The sequence below is a fragment of the Hypanus sabinus genome, chromosome 9, assembly GCF_030144855.1.
Source record: "Hypanus sabinus isolate sHypSab1 chromosome 9, sHypSab1.hap1, whole genome shotgun sequence".
Classification (NCBI taxonomy): Eukaryota; Metazoa; Chordata; class Chondrichthyes; order Myliobatiformes; family Dasyatidae; genus Hypanus; species Hypanus sabinus.
In genome coordinates, this window is record NC_082714.1 from 66,886,555 (window position 1) to 66,911,257 (window position 24,703).

At 41.0% G+C, this 24,703-nt stretch overlaps 1 protein-coding gene across 2 annotated transcripts in view; it reads right to left on the minus strand.

Annotated features, from left to right (window-relative positions):
- The window catches only part of snx8a (sorting nexin 8a), a 68,767-nt gene that overhangs the window by 30,386 nt on the left and 13,678 nt on the right, over positions 1-24,703 (minus strand). For both annotated transcript variants that reach the window (XM_059979809.1, XM_059979808.1), the window contains exons 4-6: positions 18,082-18,269; positions 15,771-15,888; positions 1,051-1,172 (exon numbers count right to left, since the gene is read on the minus strand). In XM_059979809.1, the coding sequence (XP_059835792.1) occupies positions 1,051-1,172; positions 15,771-15,888; positions 18,082-18,269 (428 nt within the window). The remainder of the gene's footprint in view (positions 1-1,050; positions 1,173-15,770; positions 15,889-18,081; positions 18,270-24,703) is intronic.

Here is a 24,703-nt window from a genome sequence, read left to right on the forward strand (position 1 = left end):
TATTACAACTCTGGGTGTTCCACAGTTTAGAGTTCAATTCTGGCGCTATTCTCTAAAGAGTTTCTGTATGTCCTCCCCATGGAATGTGTAGATTTTTCCCTGGTGCTCTGGTTTCCTCCCACAGTCCAAGACGTACATTATAAATTGTCCTGCGATTAGGTTAGGGCAGGGGTCGGCAACCCGCGGCTCCGGAGCCGCATGCATCTCTTTCATCTCTGTGCTGCGGCTCCCCGTGGTTTGTTAGTTTTTGAAATGTAACTCGAAATTTGAAGATTATGGTGATCTTGTACAATCTAAATAAAACGTTGTAGCGACCCCATTCCCTGGCACATCCAAACCGGCTCACAATTAGCCACCATTCCAGCTAAGGGAGATAGCCTACGGGGGTTTGTGAGTACGTGTCTTTTGGAGCATCCGCACCCACGGGGGACGGGTTGAGGGAGGCTTTAAAGCAAGACTGTTTAGTTCGAATAAAGTTATCTTTGACTGCAGTGTCGTTATTTTAGCGCTGCGGGTAGCACACCGCTACAACGTGTTTTTTATCGCTATTAATATACGTCATCACTGCCAATGCCTGACACCCACCAGTGCGTGCTTTCTTTTAATTCTTCGATCCAAGGTAGGCTAACTATGGAGTAACCTTCAACCCAACGTCTTTTTTTCGGAGTTCAAAATGTTTTTGCTGCATGCAGAAATGTAATTTCGTTTTCTCTGCAGGAGTTCATCAATTTCATAAATGCAACACATTATAGTTTGGTTATACATAGCATAAAGGCAAAAAAAAAACCATTGTATGCAGTGTTATTTCATTTTAAATGTCAAACAGGTTTTGTGGCTCCCAGTGTTTTCTTTTCTGTGAGAAATGGGTCCATTTGGCTCTTTCAGTGGTAAAGGTTGCCGACCCCTGGTTAGGGTTAACTGGGTTTGTTGGGGTTGGGGGGGGGGGGGGTTGCCGTGCGTCATGGTTTGAATGACTGGAAGGGTCTACTCCACGGTGTATAATATGCGAGAAACGACCCAATTAATGCAGTCATTTTAGTTAATACTCACAGGACCACTGAAACACAGGAAAATCTGCAGAATTTCATCTTTGGAGAAAAATGGATGACGAGCCACCAAGTTAACAAAACGCTTCAGAGCTCGCCGCCGAGATTCAATGAACTCCCTGTCAGCTGTGTGTATAAGGGAGAAATTTCAACAATTTAATGCCAACTAGAGTAAAAGTCAGATGAAACAAAGATGCTGGAAATTTTAAATAAACAACCTAAAAACATTCAACGGGTCAGGAAGCATCTGTTCAAGGAGAAATGGTGCTAATGCACCTTTACGAGACCAGGGTCTTCAATATGAAATATCACCTCAGTGTTGAATGTTTTCAGCTTTTTATTTTATTACTAAAGCTAAAATATAACCAAGTATTTTGTCTTTAAATACACTCCTCAAAAATCTTAAACATTAAGCATGACCATTGTCACAGTGCTTGACCTTAGCTCAGTTGTGTCCCAATTCTATCACCAAATGGGAAGGAAAGCTTTCTAACTACAGGAGCAGCAAGATCAGTACGTCATTTCATCAATAAAGTTAGCAATATTTGCTCAATTCCATGAATACTTTTAAGAAACAGACACAGGAATAGTCTATACATACCCTAGTGAGCAAAAGTCAACTGTTAAGTATTGGTCTCAATCCAGCTTTCTTGTCTGATTCCCAGAATCCTTACTATCTTTAATTCAAAATAATTTATCTCAGACTTGAATATAATTAATGATGACTAAGCATCCAAGGCTCTCTGAGATACAGTCACAATGCAGAGAAAAAAAGTTCTATGTCAATTAAACATTAAATGAGCATCTTTTTATCCCCAAACAAGTGTCCTCTCATTGAGATTGCCCTGCCAGAACTGTCTTCAAAGCACATCACCTTTCATAGATTCTAGAGTAGAGACCATACCCATTTAATTTTATGAAGCACAAGAGACTGCAGCTGCTGGAATCAGCAATTTTTCCTCCTTAGACAACCCATTTGTTCCAGCAGTCAACCTTCGATCTTCCTGAAATGAAGCAACCAAAACTCCCAACAGTCCTGGACAGCTGTAGGAAGATTTTCCAGGTTTATACTCCACTCTTCTTATAATGAATATCAACATTCTTTTTGCTTTCCTAATTACTCTCTGTTCCTGGATACGTATCTTTGAAATACATGTTTTGTATTTGACAAATCTCTCCAAACACCAGTATTTATTGTCACATTTATAACTTCATTTATGCATGCCATATTGCATCTGCTATGTACTTCTCAAAATCATCTTAAAGCTAATTAACTTTCTCCTCAGAAGAGACACTAGGATAGTGTGTTGCTTCCCAGTTGCTAGGGTCCAGGATGTCTCTGAGCAGTTGCAGAATATTCTTGAAGGGACTTCCGGTAAGATGGCGATTGCTTAGCTGCTCCGAACTTTTGTTCAGTTACTGTCGCTATCTTTGCACTAAATGTCTCCATTTTTTAAACCTTAGTCGGGAACTTTTTCGGTACCTCTTACTTGCCTGTGAACACATCTAACTTACAATGTCTAGCACGAGCTCTAAATCCGGGAGAAAGGAAGCTCCGGCTCTCTCAGACGAGACCCTGGCTGCGCTCGGTCAGCTCCGAGACGAAATTTTAAAGGAATTCAAAACCGCTTTCAAACAGTTGGAGGACAAGCTTGATCGGATCAACGACAAGGTGGGCAAACATGCCCAACACTTATCTCGCATCGATTCGACTTCTGAAGATTTAGAAAGTCGCGTTCGATACTTGGAGACTCTCTGTTCCAGCTTGGAGGAAAAGTGTAACAAACTCCTTTTCAAAACGGTGGATCTCGAAAATCACAGCAGACGCTGCAATCTTAGAATTCTTGGATTGCCAGAGGCCACTGAACAGGGATCAACAGTGAAGTTTTTCGCCGAGTTTCTCTGTGAGATATTCGGGAAAGATTTGCTCCCGAACCCACCTGAGCTCGAATGGGCACACCGGGTCCATGTTCCCGCCGGAATTCTGGGCAACCGCCCGCGACCAGTAATCTTGTGCTTCCATCAATACCAGGTAAAACACCGTCTGATCGTGGAGGCACGTCGCAGAGGTTCTTTTATTTTCCAGGATACAACCATTCGCTTTGTGGAAGATTTTGCACTCCAGACCTTAAAGATGCGCGCTGAGTTTAAAGGTGCAATGAAAGTTCTTTTTGATCGTGGTTTTAAACCTTCGCTTCGGTCCCCTGCTGATCTACGAATCAAACTTAACACTGGGAAATACAAATGGTTTAAGTCAGCCAAGGAAGCTGAAGCATTTGTGGCAAGTCTTCCGGCTATCCAGTCATCTTCGGAACCCGATCAGACCTCCTAAAATGGTGGATAAGTACTTCTCGTGGTAAAATTACTTTTTCTGGACTCAGACTTTACTTGAATCATTCAGACATTATTCATCGAAACTCTAAGGGCTGTTGACAATCTCTCCCTGGATTTGTACAACTTTATCTACAGAGTTCTACAACTGACTTTAACTTGTTTTGGAGGTTTGAAGTCTTCACTGAAAGCCTTCCTGTTTGTTGGTTCACAGTTTAATTGCCGATCTATTTTCCCTTCTTTTTATATTTAATTTATTTTATTATACTTTTTTCTTTTCTTCACCCCCTTTTTTCTAATTTCTGAATTTTTTTCTCTCTTCTCTGTAAGTGGTTGATAAATACTTGTCTTGAATTTATAATTTTCCCCTTCCTCTCCTTTTTTTAATCCTTTTTTTTCCTTTCTCTTACTTTATTTTTCTATAATTTTTTCGCTGGCAGGTTAGGTTTGGTCCTCTTCCGATTTTCTCTGTATTAAGTTTTATATTCCTGCAGAAGGTGTTCTAATCTGTAGTTGTTTTTTTAGTGCATAAACTAGTTACTATTTATTATAGTATTTATACAGAACTGCTGTTAATGACACAGATCTGGAAGTTGTATTTGGGTTAATTTTTTTGGTAGAGCTAGCTACTTGTTTTGGTAGCCGTCTAGTTTTGGGTTGTTTGGGTGGGGTGGGTTTTCTAGTTCCAACATCACTCACTGTATATATTATATCTCTTTATTGCTCAGGACATGTATATGTTTTGATTTTACGAATCTATGTTTACATCTCTGCTCCCAGACTGCTATTGTACTGCTTGACTTTTTATATGCCTTCTGCCTTTTATGCATTAGTAATCGATAATGGCTAGTGCACTTAAATTCGTGAGCTGGAACGTAAAGGGATTGAATCACCCTGTTAAAAGGAGGAAGGTATTCTCACATATCAAACAACTCAAAGCTGACATTGCTTTCCTTCAAGAAACTCATATTCGTTGTTCTGATAACTCCCGGCTTTTGTCAAAGTGGGTGGGTCAGCATTTTCATTCATCTTTTACCGCTAAAGCTAGGGGAGTCTCCATTCTTATTAACTCAAATATTCCTTTTGAACTCCATAATAATATATCTGATATAAATGGCCATTTTATTATTGTTTCTGGCAAACTATGTAACACTAAAGTTGCACTAGCAAACCTGTATGCCCCCAACTTTGATGATATTAATTTTCTTGACCGTTTTTTTTCCTCACTACCAGACTTAAACTCATACTCTCTAATACTGGGTGGTGACTTTAATTGTTGGTTAGATCCCAATTTGGATCGATCGTCCTCTGTTACTAGACCACCTACTAAATCTGCCTTAGCTATCCAATCGTTTCTCTCTAATTATGGTATCTCTGATATATGGCGTTTCCTCCATCCTACGGAGAGAGATTATTCTTTTTTCTCACATGTTCACCATACCTTCAATAGAATTGATTATTTCTTACTCGATAACCAACTTATTCCATTTGCCCACTCTTGTGACTATCAGAGTATACTGATCTCTGACCATGCCCCAATTACTCTCTCTCTGAATTTGCCTGGTCTCCCTCAGAGGAATAAACACTGGCGGTTTGATTCAACTTTACTATCGGATGATGATTTTTTAAAATTTATTAAGGATCAGATAACCTTTTATTTTAACACTAATACATCACCTGAAGTGCCATCCCAGATTGTCTGGGATGCCATGAAAGCATATCTGAGGGGGCAAATAATCTCTTACACAGCAAATCTCAACAGAAGATCCCGCGCAGATCGATTAGACCTCATTAACCAGATTAAAGAATTGGATCAAATATATGCCCAAACTAAGAACCCTGAATTATACAAGAAGCGTGTCGAACTCCAAACTAAATTTAACCTTCTGTCCACTCAACCTGTCAAACGCCAACTTGTCCAAAGCAAGAGTCGCTTTTACATTCATGGGGATAAGTCTGGTAAATTCCTAGCCAATCAGCTGAGGCGTTCCAAAGCCAAACAACATATTACAAAGATCCGGAAGGAGAACGGAGACTTTACATCGGATCATTTAGAAATTAATGACGCATTTAAAAATTTTTATTCTCGGCTTTATTCCTCTGAATCTCTGAATGACAATATCTCTGTTGATCCATTTTTACAGAATCTGAATATCCCCTCACTTTCATCTGATTTCAAAGCCAAACTCAATGCGCCTAAGTCATTAGAAGAAATATCTACAGCAATTTCTGCACTGTCCTCAGGGAAATCTCCTGGACCTGATGGGTTCCCTGCAGAATTTTATAAATCATTCTCTTCTCTTCTTTCTCCTCAGTATTATCTGACTCGTTTAATTACGGCAAATTGCCACCCTCTTTCAGTGAGGCATCTATTATTCTTCTTTTAAAAAAGGGCAAAGACCCAACAGAGTGTTCCTCGTATAAGCCGATCTCTCTGCTCAATGTTGATGTAAAGATCTTAGCTAAAGTTTTGGCTCATAGATTAGAAACCATCATTCCCTCCATTATCTCTGATGACCAAACAGGCTTTATTAAAAACCGTTTCCCTTTTTTTAACATGCGGCGTTTATTTAATATCTTATACTCACCTCCAACTGGGATTCCTGAATGTGTTATTTCCCTCGATGCGGAAAAAGCATTTGATCGTATAGAGTGGAACTACCTTTTTGCAGTTTTAGAAAAATTTGACCTCGGTCAAAGTTTCATCTCTTGGATCCAATTGCTGTACCTGTGTCCTACTGCCTCTGTTTTAACCAATTTTCAGAAATCCCAAGTATTTAATCTCAAACGTGGCACCCGCCAGGGATGCCCCTTAAGTCCCTTTCTCTTTGATTTGGCTATGGAACCTCTGGCGATAGCATTTCGAAACTGCCCTGAATTGACTGGGATTTGGAGAGGGGGTGTCGAGCATAAAGTTTCTCTCTATGCTGATGACTTATTACTCTTTCTCTCAAATCCGTCTACATCCTTACCTCTAATGTTTTCACTTCTTGACCAGTTTAGCCAATCTCTGGCTATAAACTTAATTTACGTAAGAGTGAACTTCTCCCAATTAATAAAGAAGCTCAAGAACTAACATCTCATGATCTCCCTTTTAAAGTAGTCCATAATCAATTTACTTATCTTGGAATTACAGTCACAAGGAAGTTCAAAGATCTCTTTCGTGAAAACTTTGCCAATCTTTCATATGCTATAAAACAGAGTCTGGTACAATGGTCACCTCTATCTATGTCTTTGGTAGGTCGTATTAATGTTGTTAAAATGTATGTTCTCCCCAAATTTTTATACCTATTTCAATCTATCCCAATTTTTATTCCTAAATCTTTTTTTGATTCCTTAGACTCTATTATCTTGTCATATCTGTGGCAGAATAAGCGCTCTAGAATTAATAAAATCCATCTCCAAAAATCTAAAAAAGAGGGTGGCATGGCTTTACCTAACTTTCGTTTATATTATTGGGCAGCTAATATACGTTGTGCTACCTTCTGGTCTTTCTTCCATGGCCAACCCAAGTGCCCTAACTGGGTGGCGATGGAGCTGAGCTCCACCAAATAATTATCTATCTCTGCACTTCTTGGCTCTGCACTCCCTAGTAGTCTGCCCAGATCAATAGCTAATCCTCTTGTTAGACACACTTTGCGTATATGGGCTCAGATCAGGAAATGCTATGGTTTCCAGGGGTTTTCCGTTTCCAGCCCTATTGCTCATAATCACCTTTTTTTACCTACTACATACGATTCAGCATTCCAGGTTTGGTATAGGAAGGGCATTAGACATTTTGAAGATCTTTTCATTGATAATCGCTTCGCTTCTTTTCAGCAGCTCTCTGTTAAGTTCAATCTGCCCAATGCTCATTTTTTCAGATATCTCCAAATCCGACACTTTATTGCTCCTTTAATTCCTAACTTCCCTGAAATGCCTGCGAAAAATGCTATGGACCTATTTTTTTCCATGAATTCACTAGGTAAAGTCTTAATATCAATCATCCGAGATAAACTAGTGGCCTTACGACGGGCCCCCATGGATAAAATCAAAATGGCCTGGGAGCAGGATTTAAATATCTCCTTATCTGAGGAGAGCTGGGATTCAGTTCTCAAATCGGTTAACTCAACCTCTCTTTGTGCTCGCCACTGCCTTTTACAGTTTAAGATTGTTCATAGAGCCCATATGTCTAAATCTAAACTATCTCGATTCTACCCTAGCGTTAGTCCGCTCTGTGATAAATGCAAGAGGGGCGTGGCCTCTCTCATCCATATGTTCTGGTTCTGTCCTAGCTTGGAGAAATTCTGGAAAGATGTCTTCACTATGTTATCATGTATTCTGAATCAGCACCTAGAACCAAACCCCTTAATTGCTCTGTTCGGTTTTTGGGGCGAGACAGATTTATGCCTGGGTCCGACCAAATGCCGAATATTATCCTTTGCTTCTCTTCTGGCTAGACGCTTGATCCTCCTCAGATGGAGAGATGCTGCCCCGCCCACTCATGCTCAATGGCTTAACGACATCATGGCCTGTTTGGACCTCGAAAAAATTCATTATTCAGTTCTCAATTCGGATCTAAAGTTCCATAAGGTCTGGGGACCTTTTATCGAGTACTTTCATAACCTTCCTCTTGACTAGGGTTTTTTTTTCTCTTCAGTCCCTTGCTTTCAGCTCCTTTTCTTTTCTGGTAGAAGGCATTATTATCCTCTGTTGCTGAGTGTATTCACAGTCTGGGAGCTTGGCTGTCCTGACTTATACTCTCTATATTGTGTTGTGGTTGGTCTGGTGTTGCTGTTGTTTTTTCTTGTGTTGTGGGGCTTGGGGAGGACACTAAGCTTACTCGTCTTTAATTTAGGTGCTTTTTTTTGCTAAATTCTCTTCCTTTGTAACATATTGTTATTGTATGCTTAATTTTGCACTGTTTTAATGTTCCTCATTGGGATTTGGGGTTTTTAATTTGAAAAATGTTTTGAAAAACTAATCAAAAAAATTTTTAAAAAAAGAATATTCTTGAAGGGGAGGGTGAGCAGCAGGAAATTGTGGTATATGAGATAGGCAGGAAAGGGGTAGAGATCCTGCACAGCAGGTTTAGGGAGTTAGGAAGGAGGCTGAAGAGCAGGACCTCCAAGGTGGTAATCTCCAGATAACCCCCAGCGTCACAAGCTGATGAAGGTCAGACAGGAAGATAACACAGATGAATGAGTGGCTGAGGAGATGGTGCAGGGAGCAGGGTTTCAATTTCTTGGATCATTGGAACCTTTTCTGGAAAAGGAGTGACCTGTACAAGTGGGACGGGTTCTACCTGAACTGGAGGGGTACCAATATCCTGGGAGGGAGGTTTGGTGTTGGGGAGGGTTTAAACTAGATTTGCAGGGGGGTGGGAACTGAAATGAAGAGGCAGAGGGTGGGGTGGTTGGTACACAAGTAGAGACGGGAGTTTGTAGGGAGTTTATGAGGAAGGATAGTCTGATGATAGAGCAAAGAAGCACTTAGCCAGATGGTCTGAGATCTGTCTATTTTAATGCAAGGAGTACCATGAGCAAGGTGAGTGAACTTAGGGCGTGGATCAATATGTAGAACTATGATGTTGTAGCCATTACAGAGACTTGGATGAATCAGGGACAGGAATGGCCGCTGAGTGTAGCAGGCTTTAAATGTTTCAAAAAGGACAGGGAGAAAGATAAAGAGGTGGGGGCATGGTGCTAGTGATCAGGGATAATACCACGGCTGCAGAAAAGGAGGAAGTCTTGGAGGGATGTCTACAGAGTCGTGGGTGGAAGTCAGAAACAGGAAGGGGCAATAACCTCTACTGAATGTTTTTTTATCAACCCCCACCCCCCCAATAGTAACAAAGACATCAAAGAGCAGATAGGGAGACAGATTCTGGAATGGTGCAATAATAGTAGGGTTGATGTGATAGGCAATTTTAACTTTCCTAATACTGATTGTCATCTCCTGATGCAGTATGTAGATAAGCCAACTAGGGGAGAGGCTGTACTTGATATGGTATTGGGAAATGAACCTGGTCAGGTGTCAGATCTCTCAGTGGGAGAGCATTTTGGAGGTAGTGATGACAACTCTATCTCTTTTACAATGGCACTGGAGAGGGATAGGATAGAACATTTGGGAAAATATTTAATTGGGGTAGGGGGAAAATATGATACCATTAGGCAGGAACTTGGGAACATAAATTGGGAGCAGATGTTCTCAGGGAAATGCATGGCAGAAATGTGGCAAGTGATCAGGAAACACTTGCATGGTGTTCTGCATAGGTATATTCCATTGAGGCAGGAAAAGGATGGTAGGGTAAAAGAACCATGGTGTACAAAGGATGTTGAAAATCTAGTTAAGAAGAAAAGCATATGAAAGGTTCAAGAAATTAGGTACTGTTAGAGCTAGAAAATTACAAGGGTGCCAGGAAGGAGCTCAAGAATGAAACTAGGAGAGCTAGAAGCAGCCATGAAAAGGCATGTGTGGAATGCACTGCCAGTGAAGGTGGTAGAGACAGTTTTAAGAGACTCTTAGAAAGGTACATGGAGCTTAAAAAATAGAAGTCAATATGGTAAGGAGATTCTAGACAGCTTCTAGAGTAGGTTACATGGTCGGTACAACACTGTGGGCTGAAGGGCCTGTAATGTGCTGTAGATTTTCTATGCTCTATGTTCCTAATCCCACCTAGCTTCATGCTGTTATAAATTTTGCATTCAAATTCCCTCACCCTTACCCGTTTATATCATGAATAGCTGGGACCGTAACCACTGATCAATATAGTAACCCGCCATTCAGGACCAGCCACCTGAAAGACACACTTCGCTCCTCTGTTTACTGTCTATGGACCGCTTTTCAATCCTTACCAGCATATTACCAACAAAAGAAATTCTGCAGATGCTGAAAATCCAAACAATACACACAAAATGCTGGAAGAACTCAGCAGGCCAGGCAGCATCTATGGAAAAGATTAGTCAACATTTTGGGCTAAGACACTTCATCCTTGGAACTGGAGGAAAAAAAAGTGAGTCAGACGAAGAAGGTGGGGTGAAGGGAGGAAGAAATATGTTATTTACTTGGATTTCCAGAAGGCATTCAGTAAGGTTCCACATAAAAGACTTATTCATAAGATAGGGATGCCTAGACTTGGGGGTAGAGGACTCATTAACTAATAGAAAGCACAGAATTGGGATACATAAGTATTTCTCTAATTGACAATCAGTGGTGAGTGGTGTGCCACAGGGGTCATTGCTGGGCCCACAACTGTTCACAATATACATTAATGATCTAGAAGAGAGGACCAACTGTAGAGTATCTAAGTTTGCTGATGATATGAATTTGAGTGGAATAGCAAATTGTGCAGAAGGTACGGACAGTCTGCAAAAAGAGATATAGACAGGTTAAGTTTGTGGGCAAAGGTCTGGAGTACAACATTAGTAAATGCGAGGTCATCCACTTTGAAAGGAAAAATGAAGGAGCGGGTTATTATTTAAATAGTACAAAATTGCAGCATGCTACTATGCAGAGGGACATGGGAGTGCTTGTGCATGAATCACAAAAGATTGGTTTACAGGTGCAGCAGGCTATCAAAAAGGCAAGTGGAATGTTGGCTTTCATTGCTAGAGGGACTGAATTTAAGAGCAGTGAGGTTATGCTGCAACTGTACAGGGTACTGGTGAGCCCACACCTGGTCTCATCTCCTTACTTGAGGAAGGATATACTGGCTTTGGAGGTGGTGCAGAGGTTTACCAGGTTGATTCCAGAGATGAGAAGGTTAGACTATGAGGAGAAACTGAGTTGCCTGGGTCTGTACTCACTGGAATTCAGAAGAATGAGAGGAGATCTTATAGAAACATATAAAATTATGAAAGAGATAGATAAGATAGAGGCAAGAAAGTTGTTTCCACTGGTAGGTGAGACTAGAACCAGGGGACATAGCCTCAAGATTCAGAGCAGCAGATTTAGTATAGAGATGAGGAGGAACTGCTTTTTCCAGAGAGTGGCGAATCTGTGGAAATCTCTGCCCAATGAAGCAGTGGAAGCTACCTCAGTAAATACATTTAAGGAAGGTTGGATAGATTTTTTGCATAGTAAAGGAATTAAGGGTTATGAGGAAAAGCCAAGTAGGTGGAGATGAGTCCATGGCTAGATCAATCATGATCTTATTGAATAGCAGAGCACACTCGATGGGCCAGATGGCCTACTCCTGTTCCTGTTTCTTATGTTCTTATATACAAGGTAGCAGGTGATAGGGAAAATGGGAGGGGTGAATTAAAGAGCTGGGAAGTCGATTGGTGAAAGAGATGAAGGGCTGGTGAAGAGGAATCTGGTAAGAGAGAAAAGAATGCCTTGAAAGAAAGGGAAAGGGGATTACAAGGTGTTGCTCCTGAGTGTGATCTCATCACGGTAGTAGAAGAGGCTATGAACTGACATGTTAGAATAGGAATGGGAAGTGGAATTAAATTGGGTAGACACTGGGAGATTCCACCTTTTCTGGTAGGTGCTCAGCAAAGCTGTCTCCCAATCTATATCAGATCCCACCAATATACAGAAGGCCCTACCAGGAGCACTGTATATAGTAAATGACTCCAAAAGACTCACAGGTGAAGTGTCACCTCACCTGGAAGGACTGTTTGGGGACCTGAATGATAGTGAGGGAAATGGTGTTGGGGCAGGTGTAGCACTTGCTCCTCTTGGAAGGATAAGTGCCAGGAGAGAGATCAGTGGGGAAAAATGAATGGATAAGGAAATCGTGTAGGAAACGAGGGAATGATCCCTGTGGAAGCAGAAAGTGGGGGGTGGGGGGTTGGGGAGGGAAGACACTGGTGTGGGATCCTTTTGAAGATGGTGTAAGTTACAGAGAATTATGTGCTGGATGCAGAGGCTGGCAGAGTGATAGGTGAGACAAGAGGAACACTAACCCTGGTGGTGTAGCACAAGGATGGAGTAAGGGCAGACGTGCACGAAATGGAAGAGATGTAGTTAAAAGCAGTGTTAAAGGTGAAGGAAGGGAAGCCCTTTTCTTTGAAAAAGGAGGGCATCTCCTTAGTTCTGGAATGAAAATCCTCATCCTGAGAGCAGATGCAGCGGAGAAGGAGGAACTGAGAGAAGGGATAGCATTTGTACAAGTAACCAGATGGGAACAGAGTCCAGATAGCTGTGAGAGTCAGTGGGTTTATAAAACACATCAGTAGATAAACTGTTTCCAGAAATAAAGACAAAGAGATCCAGAAAGGGGAGGGAGCTGTCAGAAATGGACCAGGTAAAGTTGAGGGCAGGGTAGAAGTTGGAGGCAAAGTTGGTGAAGTAAACGAGCTCCACATGGGTGCAAGAAGCAGCACCAACAGAGTCATCGATATAGCGTCAGAAAAATCGGGGCGTGATACCAGTGCGGGCTTAGAACATAGACTGTTCTATGTAGCCAACAAAAAGGCAGGCATAGCAGAGAACTATGCAAGTGCCCATTGCTACACCTTTTGTTTGAAGGAAGTGGGAGGAAATGGAGAAATTATTGAGAATTCCGCCAGATGGAGGACAGTGATGGTGGAGTGGAAACTGTTGGGTCTAGTATCCAGAAAGAAACAGAGAGCTTTGAGGCCTTCGTAGTGGGGGATGGAGATGTACAGGGATTGTATTTCCATAGTGAAAATAAGACGCTCAGGGCCAGGATCTTGAAATCATCGATAAGATCAAGAGCGTGTGAAGTGTCATGGATGTAGGTAGGAAGGAACTGAACTGGGGGGGGGGGGGGGGGTAAAACTGAGTTGAGGTATTCAGATACAAGTTCAGTGGGGCAGGAACAAGTGAAAACAATGGGTCTACCTGGACAGGCAGGTTTGTGAATCTTTGGTAGGAGGTAGAATTGGGAGGTGCAGGGTAAGGGAACTATGAGGTTGGTCACAGTGGATGAGAGATAATGAGAGTTAATAAGGTTGGCGATGGTGTGGGAGACAATGGCCTGGTGTTCGTTAGTGTGTCCTCCTTGAGGGGTAAGTAAGAGGAGGGGTCGACAGCTGTCACCTGGCAGTCTACCAGACTACTACAGCATCCCCCTTATCTACGGGTTTGATGATGATGTTAGGATTAGTGTGGAGAGAGTGGAGAGCAGTGCTTTTGGAAGGAATGAGGTTAGAAATGGAGTCAGAATTGGTGAAGTTAAAACAGTTGATGTTTCATCGGCAGTTGGTAATGAAAGGATTCGGAGCAGGCAAAAGATCAGAGTGGGGTGTCCAGGAAGAGGAGGAGGGCTGAAGACAAGGGAAGGGGTCATCAATGCAGGTTGAAGAGTCCTTGTCAAAGAAGTAGGCATGGAGACGGAGGCAGTGGAAGAAGAGCTCAGTGTCATGGTGGGCATGGAACTCACTGAGATGTATTACCCACATTCACATGTGTTTTAGCAATGCACAATCAGCTGTACAGGAATTACTGATTTGTGGAACTGGTGACCTGTCCTGAAGAAGGGTGTCAGCTCAATACGTCAACTGTTTGTTCATTTCAATGGATGCTTCCTAACCCAGAGTTCCTCCAGCATTTTGTGTGTGCTACTCTGAGCTTCCAGCGCCTAATTCATTCTGAAAATTCAAACACATCACATACACTAGTACTCACTTATTTATTTTGCTTGTTACATTAAAAGAAACTCCAGAAATTTTAGTAAACTATTTATCTTCCACAAATTCTTGTTGACTTTGTCTAATCCTGCCATTTTAAAAAAATGTATTTTTTTTTAAATTACCGTTATCACATCCCTAATGCACACCTCCAGCATCTCCCTCTCATGTTAGGCAATTGGTGTAGAGTTCTCTATTTTCTTTCAACTGGGCTCAGCCCTTTTTTTTTGAGAAATATCTTCCAAATCTGCAGCAACCATTCCACAATCTATAAAACTTTACAAGTGACAAAATGCATTTATGATTTCCAAGGCTGTACTTTCCAATAGTTTCTAGAATGGAAATGATCAGATGCTAAGAATTTATTGCCTTTTAATAGAAATTCTCCAGTACTTCCTCCACCCTTTTACAAATACTAATTTCCTTTAAGTTCTTCTTTCATATTACATTCTTAATTACCTACCATTTTTGAGAAATTATGTATGTCCTCTTATATGAAGAGAGAGCCAAAGTATATGTTATTACTCTGCCATTGTTTTGCTCTCCAGGATTGTAGGCTTGAAGTAAGTTTTTCTAGGTTAACCAGTTGTCTATGCAAAGGTGAACAGTAAAGGGAAAGCAAAAATCAAGCAGATGGAACCAAGTAAGAGGAGTGTGGGAAAAAGAAAAGAGGGAGGTAAAAACAGAGGCTGGAATGTGATAAGGGAGGGATGACGGGCAGATGGAAGTATTTGGTGGAAGGGATAAGAATAGCCCAGGAGGGACAAAACACATATGACTGGCAAATGGAATCAAATGAAGAAGGATAAAAAGTCTTGGTAAGGGAAAAGACAAATGTGAGGAAAGACACCTTGACAGACCAATAGGAGCAATCAAGAAAACTAGGGACATGAGTTACAAGGGGGCGGAATCCTCTATTTCTCAGACGTCAACTCTCACACATCTCCACCCAACCCAAGACCAGACAACTGTTTGGTGGAGCATCTGTACTGCCCATAACAACAACCCATTCGCACTCAATCCATTTGTCCTCATCCTTCTTCATTGCCATAGTGAGACCAAATGCAAGTGAAAAGAACATTTCACATTTCATTTGGATGGCTGAGAGCCCAATGATATGAACAATGAATTTTCCATTTTCTAGCAACCCATTCCCCTTGTATTCCTTTCTCCAAGAGGTTCTCTTCTACAAATTCCAATTATCTCCCCAACCTGGCTCCATCTACCCATCATTTGGCCTTTATCTGACTCCACTTCACACTTCCCAGCCTCTGCCTTGACTGTTCCGCCTCCCCTCACCTACTCAATAAGCCTGATATTTTCCCCATGTTTCAACCTGCCACTCACCAGCCTCCACCCCTAAACCAACTACCCCAACCCCACCTTGCTCCATCTGACAATCACTCCCACCTCACCTGGTTCCACCCATCACCTACCAGCCTTTGTCAGTCCACTCTACGGTGGCTATATTTACAATCAATCCTAAAGTGCCAATCGTCTCTTTACCTCCAGTTTATTTTCTGCTCATGATTCAGTCATCTGCAGTCTCATGCAGCTCTACAATGACTACTTGATCACATAAACCCCACCTGCAAATATGTGTTATCAACTCAATTTTGTTCTCAGAACTTCAAACCAGGCAGAGAATTTTTTTTAAAGCAGTTTGCCCTACTTTGACTTTATTTGCTGCTATACCTTACCATTATAATTCTGTCCTTTTCTACACAATTTGCTGAGCAATTACTGTACACCATATAGCAAAATAACACTGTCATTTCTCTTTATGTATCATCTCTTACTTTAATGCCTTTACCTCTTAGCATTCTCTTTGGCGGCAGCGCTGGCACCATCCTATATGGAAATCGCTGGAGCAACACCTCATGAAACACCACAAAATCATTGTATCGTCTATAAACAGAGGACTTGAATCGCTGAAAAGAAAAGAGAGTATGATTGAAGTTTTCTTTGTTTTATGTCATCTTAATTCCAAATTCTTAAGGACATTATGAAGATCCAATTGCACCACTCAAACATGGCCCAACTAGTTGGAAGTAAGCAGACTTCCCATCAATCATTAAATCTATTGTCTCATCTAATGTTGATTGGCAGCTGAAACAAGAGTTCTAGTTCAATCTATTTCAGGGACTTATTTTGGCTGCCTTGATCAATAATAAAGAAGTTCATGTATCTTTCCAAATGGATGTGCACAAAATTCCAGTGTAGCACTATCGTGTCTATGTGCATTATTGCAATATTTACCCCTTATTTATCCACTCAGAGAAACAACGTAGTAATTTAATTGTTCCTGTGGTACTAGGAACATAGCAGATACCATATTCCCTCAGTAACTATACTTAAAAAGCACCTCACTGCTGGTAACTGATGTGGAAATGCTCTAGGGGTTTGTATAATTCACAAATAAATTCTTGACTCCTCTCTCCCCCCCCCCCCCCCCCAATACTTAGAAAAGATACAATATATACACCAGAATTACATATTACAACACAGAGATATGTGCTCGTGAATTAAATACACTGGCAACCACTCACAAAGCAGAAACTGCAAGAGGCCATGATTCAAAGTCAAAATAAATTTATATTAAAGTACATATATGTCACCATATACAACCCATATACAACTGAAATTCATTTTCTTGCGGGCATACTCAATAAATCCAATAACCATTATAGAATCAATGAAAGACCGCACCAACAGGGTGGACAACCAGTGTCCAAAAGACAAAAACTGTGCAAATACAAGAAGAAAAATAATAATAAATAAGCAATAAATTTCAAGAAAATAAGATGAAGAGTCCTTGAAAATTAGTCCATAGGCTGTGATAACAGTTCTGTGACAGAGCAAGAGAAATTAAGTGAAAATTATCCCCACTGGTTCTGGAGCCTGATGTTAGAAGTTGATAATTGCTCCTGAGCCTGGTGGTGAGAGTCCTGTATCTTCTCTCTGATGGCCCCAGTGAGAAGAAAACAAGACCTCTATGTTGAGGGTCCCTGATGATGGATGCTGCTTTCCAGTGACAACACTCCTTGTAGATGTGCTCAACAGTGGGAGGGTTTCACCTGTGTTAGACTAGGCCACATCCTCTACTTTTTGTAGGATTTTCTGTTCAAGGGCACTCTCCACCACACACCTATAGAAGTCACCAGTTATACTGTAGATGTCATGCCAAATCTTCACTAATTCCTCAGGAAGTAGAGGCTCTGCTGTGCTTTCTTCATAATTTCACTTATGTGCTGGGCTCAGAACAGGTTCTCTGAAATGATAACACTGAGGAATTTAAAGTTGCTGACCCTCTCCACTTCTGATCCCCTGATGAGGACTAACTGCCTCATGGACCTCTGGTTTCCTCCTCCTGAACTCAATAATCATCTCCTTGGCCTTGCTGACATTAAATAAAAGGTTGTTGTTGTGGCACCAGTCAGCCAGATGTTCAATCTCTCTCCTACATGTGTTGTTTTGTATCATATTGTATTGGAGAGTTCAGTAATATCAGAATGTCTTTTAAAATAATTCACATTTATATGGCATGTTTTTCATTGTTAAGCTTTCAAGACTGTTTCACGGATTAGATTATCAGCAAAAATTTGATGACACTTCAAACAAAAAAGCAGATATTAGAACAGGGACCAAAGTTTGGTCAGTGAAGTAGACTTCAAGCAGCTTTAAAGAGCAAGTAGATTTAGGAAGTGAATTGGTGAGCTCAGAGTCTGGATCAATGAAGTTTGGTCACTGAAGGAACTGAGGATAAAAATTTAAAATACTGAAATATTCAGCAAGTCAAGCAGCATCTGCAGATGGAAAGAAAAAAAAAGACAGTTAATCTTTCAAGCTGATGGCTGTTCCCCATCAGGATCAGACTTAGGAAATTACAGAAAGGTCTGAAGAGTGTAGGATCGAAAGGAAATTACAGATAAAGGATGTGTCAAATTTAGAGAGGGATTCGAACACAACAACTCAAATGTTAAAGTGAAGACTTTGGAAGAAAAAAGTGTCAATACAAGTCAGCAAGCACAGGGATTGAAGCTCAGGCATTGTGGAAGACAACACAAAACCAGAGAACACCAATGGCTGGCCACTGATGGATCAAACCCTTGGTTCAAACTTACCTGACTGGAAACCTCATACTCCACGTGTTTCAGGAATAGACCCTTCTTCTCAGGAATTAGTTCCACCTGTACCATGTCGATGTGCAACAGGTCTTGTAGAGTCCATGACAGGAGAATAGGATTCCCCCTATCCTGCATCCGGAGCGACTCCAGCTCACTCACATCACCCAATTGAGGCTTTGGAAACTCTTGGGAAGAAGCAGCTTGTTATAAAGTGATACAAGGAATCTCAGCCACCCTTGGTCTCAATTGCACTGTCAGCTTGCAATTTTCTGTGCATTTCTCAACATTCACTTGCAGAAGATACCATATGGTTGGCAATTATCCATTATAAAACTTTCCTCAAACTACTTTTTTCCTCTAGTTTTACACATATGGGCATATATATAGTACTGTGGAAAAGTTTTGGGTATATACGATGCCTAAGAATTTTGCATGGTACTGTGGTAATTTTAAGTATTGCAAAAAGAAACGAATTTCAATACATGTGTGTTGATGAACCTGATTCTGATATGGGTCTCTATTGTGGACTGAGAATGGGAAGGGGACAGAGAGAGGGAAAATCATTGTTGGGAAAAGAGGAAGGGAGAGGGGAGGAAACAGGACTCTACAGAGACCTTCTGTAATAATCAATAAACCAAATATTTGGAATCAAATGACCTTGTCTGGTGCCTCAGGGCTGGGCGTGTCTGCACCTGTGCCACACCCCCACCCTGACATTCCTCCTCTGCCACCTATCCCATGGTGATCCACCTTTGTCAGTTCCAACATCCTTTGCTCTTGCCAAACTTACAAACACACTCTTTGCTCCATGTTGACAAATGCAATACAGTGCAAAAGTCTTTGGCACCCTGGCAATATGCATGTGCCTAATACTTTTGCAAGGTTTTGTACTGTATATAAGCCCAGTGGATGAGTCTCAGGCCACAGAGTAAGATAAAGAGCTCAAGTTCCACTCTGAAGGTAAATTACAAACCAACTATTTCAGTATACTAATGAGCAAGTACTTTATTGCTGGTGATGCAATCCTTTATTGCTGGCATTGGTCAAGGGGTTTGGTTAAGAGAAGTATATTCCAGCACAAGTAAACAAGTTACTTGGACTAATGATCTGAACTCAGAAATTTAAGTCCTTATTTCAGTAACTGGGAAATTTATATTTGATAAATTAACAGTGGTACACAAAAAGTTGGTATTGGTTTAAATGTGAAACCACTAGATTGTTGTAGAAATCCAATTCGTTCTGAGAAGGAAAGATTCAATGACAGAACTCCACATCCATTCTTTCTAGGCTTTTAAATATTCGTTGGGTTTCAATGAGTTCCCTCCTCATTCTTCTGAACTCCAGCAAGAACAGGCACAAAGCCATCAAATGCTCCTCATACATTAACCCTGTCATTCTCAGAATCATTCCCGTGAACCTCCTCTGGACCCTCTCTAATTCAGCACATCCTTTCTTAGATAAGGGACCCAAACCTGCTCACAATCCTTGAAATACAATCCAAACATTGCTTCATTCAGATTCTTGATTAATAAGGGTATCAAAAATTAGGGGAATAAGGCAGGAGAATGGGGTTGAGAGAGATAATAGATCAGCTATGAGGGAATGGTACAGCAGGCTCGATGGGCTGAATGCTTAATTCTGCTCCTATGTCTTATGAACATTCTCCTCCTAGGTGCTTTTCTCTCTCAATGTTACTGAAATGCAGATCAACTATTCATTACAGATGTCCTCCGATTTACGAATGTTCACTTTACACCACTTCGCTTTTACAAAAGACCTATATTAGTAACCTGTTTTTGCATTACAAAGAGGATTTTCGCTTTTACAAAAATATTTTCCATATAAATTAATGGTTCTTCACTTTACGCCATTTCGGCTTAAGAAAGTTTTCGTAGGAACGCTCTACCTTTGTAAAGGGGGGGGGGCACCTGTACTTTATTGCTTTTTTAAGATTGTAATGTAACTTACACAAGGACAACACCTCAAAAAGTATTCCATCCGCAGTAAAGAGCAATGTGATATTCCAAGGTCATGGGAAATAAGAGATAAAGGTCGGTTGTGGGATATCAGAGATAAATGTAGGTTTGCTCATTTTTATTACTCTCATGGTAATTACTATAGACCGTAAACACAAGCTCCTTGAAACAAAGCAAACAGATAAAACTCAACTCATTTCCATTTATCTTCTGTGATTATTTTACATTTTTTGTATGTGCTCCCCTGCCCGTTTACTCCTAGTGAAAGTTATTCATATATATATTCAACTAGCTGATCCCACCCTGATCTCTTAGGGTGCTTAGGCTAAATGTAGCCACAAACCTCTAAAAGCTAAAGAAACAACTGAAAGCCAAGGCTTTTTAAAAAAAAATTCCTGAGATGAGCACTAACCAGGATTTATTTCCCATTTCACATGTGTTTAACCCAAGTAATTTCTAAAGATATTTCATAAAACCTGTTCAAGAAGGACGGGTTACACTTGAATCCTGGGGGGACCAATATCCTAGCGGGGATATTGCTAGGGCTACAGGGCAGACTTTAAACTAGTAAGATGGGGGGGGGGGGGGCGGGAATCAATTTGAGGAAACCATGGGAGAGGAGGTTAGTTCACCAGTAGAGCAAGTAAATAGACAGTGTGTGAGGGAGGAAAGGCAGGTGATGGAGAAGGGATGCGCTCAGCCCGAAGATGTAGGGGAAAAGAAAGAAAAGGATAATAAATTTGAATGCATTGTTAGGGATGAAAAGAGAGGAGGGGGTGGAGAGTATCTTAAATGTATCTATTTTAATGCTAGGAGCATTATAAGAAAGGTGGATGAGCTTAAAGCGTGGATTGATACCTGGAATTATGATGTTGTAGCTATTAGTGAAACATGGTTGCAGGAAGGGAGTGATTGGCAACTAAATATTCCTGGATTTAGTTGCTTCAGGTGTGATAGAGTAGGAGGGGCCAGAGGAGGAGGTGTTGCATTGCTTGTCCGAGAAAATCTTATGGCGGTGCTTTGGAAGGATAGATTAGAGAGCTCCTCTAGGGAGGCTATTTGGGTGGAATTGAGGAATGGGAAAGGTGCAGTAATACTGATAGGAGTGTATTATAGGCCACCTAATGGGGAGTGTGAGTTGGAAGAGCAAATGTGTAAGGAGATAGCAGATATTTGTAGTAAACACAAGGTGGTGATTGTGGGAGATTTTAATTTTCCACATGTAGACTGGGAAGCTCATTCTGTAAAAGGGCTGGATGGTTTAGAGTTTGTGAAATGTGTGCAGGATAGTTTTTTGCAACAATACATAGAAGTACCGACTAGAAATGGGGCAGTGTTGGATCTCCTGTTAGGGAATGAGATAGGTCAGCTGACAGATGTATGTGTTGGGGAGCACTTCGGGTCCAGTGATCACAATAGCATTAGCTTCAATATAATTATGGAGAAGGACAGGACTGGACCTAGAGTTGAGATTTTTGATTGGAGAAAGGCTAACTTTAAGGAGTTGCGAAGGGATTTAGAGAGAGTAGATTGGGTCAAGTTGTTTTATGGGAAGGATGTAATAGAGAAATGGAGGTCATTTAAGGGTGAACTTATGAGGGTACAGAATCTTTATGTTCCTGTTACGTTGAAAGGAAAGGTTAAAGGTTTGAAAGCACCATGGTTTTCAAGGGATATTAGAAATTTGGTTCGGAAAAAGAGGGATGTCTACAATAGATACAGGCAGCATGGAGTAAAGGAATTGCTCGAGGAATATAAATAATGTAAAAGGAATCTTAAGAAAGAGATTAGAAAAGCTAAAAGAAGATACGAGATTGGTTTGGCAAATAAGGTGAAAGTAAATCCGAAAGGTTTCTACAGTTATATTAAAAGCAAGAGGATAGTGAGGGATAAAATTGGCCCCTTAGAGAATCAGAGTGGTCAGCTATGTGTGGAGCCGAGGGAGATGGGAGAGATTTTGAATGATTTCTTCTCTTTGGTATTCACTAAGGAGAAGGATATTGAATTGTGTAAGGTGTGGGAAACAAGTAAGGAAGTTATGGAACCTATGACAATTAAAGAGATGGAAGTACTGGCGCTTTTAAGAAATTTAAAAGTGGATAAATCTCTGGGTCCTGACAGGATATTCCCCAGGACCTTGAGGGAAGTTTGTGTAGAAATAGCAGGAGCTCTGACGGAGATCTTTAAGATGTCATTAGAAACGGGGATTGTGCCGGAGGATTGGCGTATTGCTCATGTGGTTCCATTGTTTAAAAAGGGTTCTAGAAGTAAGCCCAGCAATTATAGACCTGTCAGTTTGACATCAGTGGTGGGTAAATTAATGGAAAGTATTCTTAGAGATAGTATTAATAATTATCTGGATAGACAGGATCTGATTAGGAGTAGCCAGATTTGTGCGTGGAAGGCCATGTTTGACAAATCTTATTGAATTTTTTGAAGAAGTTATGAGGAATGTTGACAAGGGTAAGGCAGTGGATGTAGTCTATATGGACTTCAGCAAAGCCTTTGACAAAGTTCCACATGGAAGGTTAGTTAAGAAGGTTCAGTCGTTAGGTATTAATGCTGGAGTAATAAAATGGATTCAACAGTGGCTAGATGGCAGAGAGTAGTGGTGGATAATTGTTTATCGGGATGGAGGCCGGTGACTAGCGGGGTGCTTCAGGGATCTGTTTTGGGCCCAATGTTGTTTGGGCCCAATTTATATACATAAATGATCTGGATGATGGGGTGGTAAATTGCATTAGTAAGTATGCCGATGATACTAAGGTAGGAGGTGTTGTGGATAATGAGGTGGGTTTTCAAAGCTTGCAGGGAGATTTATGCCGGTTAGAAGAATGGGCTGAATGTTGGCAGATAGAGTTTAATGCTGACAAGTGTGAGGTTCTACATTTTGGCAGGAATAATCCAAATAGAACATACAGGGTAAATGGTAGGGCATTGAGGAATGCAGAGGAACAGAGAGATCTAGGAATAACAGTGCATAGTTCCCTGAAGGTGGAGTCTCATGTAGATAGGGTGGTGAAGAAGGCTTTTGGAATGCTGGCCTTTATAAATCAAAGCATTGAGTACAGAAGTTGGAATGTAATGTCAAAATTGTACAAGGCATTGGTAAGGCCAAATTTAGAATATTGTGTGCAGTTCTGGTCACCGAATTATAGGAAAGATGTCAATAAATTAGAGAGAGTGCAGAGACGATTTACTAGGATGATACCTGGGTTTCAGCACTTAAGTGACAGAGAAAGGTTGAACAAGTTAGGTCTCTATTCATTGGAGCGTAGAAGGTTGAGGGGGGATTTGATCGAGGTATTTAAAATTTTGAGAGGGATAGATAAGAGTTGATGTGAATAGGCTGTTTCCATTGAGAGTAGGGGAGATTCAAACGAGAGGACGTGATTTGAGAGTTAGGGGGCAGAAGTTTAAGGGAAACACGAGGGGGTATTTCTTTACTCAGAGAGTGATAGCTGTGTGGAATGAGCTTCCTGTAGAAGTAATAGAGGCCAGTTCAGTTGTGTCATTTAAGGTAAAATTGGATAGGTATATGGACAGGAAAGGAGTGGAGGGTTATGGGCTGAGTGCGGGTAGGTGAGACTAGGTGAGATTAAGAGTTCGGCATGGACTTAGAAGGCCGAGATGGCCTGTTTCCATGCTGTGATTGTTATATGGTTATATGTTATATGGTTATAAAATTTATCAAACAAATTACTATGTCTAGAATTAGATATGAACCAGACCAGCAAAGGATGGCAGAATTCTTTCCCAACAGGCCTTTACAGAAGCTGATGTACAGCAACCATTACAAGTTATGTTCCTTATTTCAGACTTACTCAACAGAGTTGAAATTCCCCAGCTGCCATTGTCTAGGCCAATAACAAAGCTTCTCTCCTATACCTGCTCTATGTGACTTCCTATAGGAACGGCAAATCCTACTCCTTATGGGCTAGGGAAATGTGTAGTAAAAGTATAAGCTAAATACAGGCTAGGATACCATGTACAGTAAATATCCTGTCTGATTTGTGGAAATTGACAATCCTCTCTATATCCTTAGTACCATGGTGTCCAAATGTACAATTTCATACAATCTGGTGCTTGAAGATGCGCAGAATAGAATCAGAAAACAGAATGAATGGATTCTTCCTCTGTTGTACTAATAACCCTATATCAGTTCTTCAAAGGCTAAAAGGATACCCCTTATACTAAACACAAGAAATTCTGTAGATGCTGCAAATCTTGAGCAAGACATACAAAATGCTGGAAGAACTCAGCAAGTCAGGCAGCATCTATGGAGGGGTATAAACAGTTGAAGTTTTGGGCAAAGACTCTTCATTAGATGACTGATTATTCCCCTCCACAGATACTGCCTGACTTGCTGAGTTCCTCCAGCATTTTGTGCGTGTGATCCCACACCTCTAGTCTTTTTCTACAGCTCTGCAACTGTATCCTCCTGACAAGCATGAAATAGAGGTGAGATACAAATCTATGTCATAGCCGAGAGGTAATTTCCTGGTAAATTACTACTAAAAGATTATAGAGCCTTCATCAGGATATGCACTCACTTGCCCTCTAGCAGCTAGCAGACTATTGGATATTATCTGGATACCATAAGCCAGTCCTGAACTTTGCAAGACATAATATTTCTAAGATGG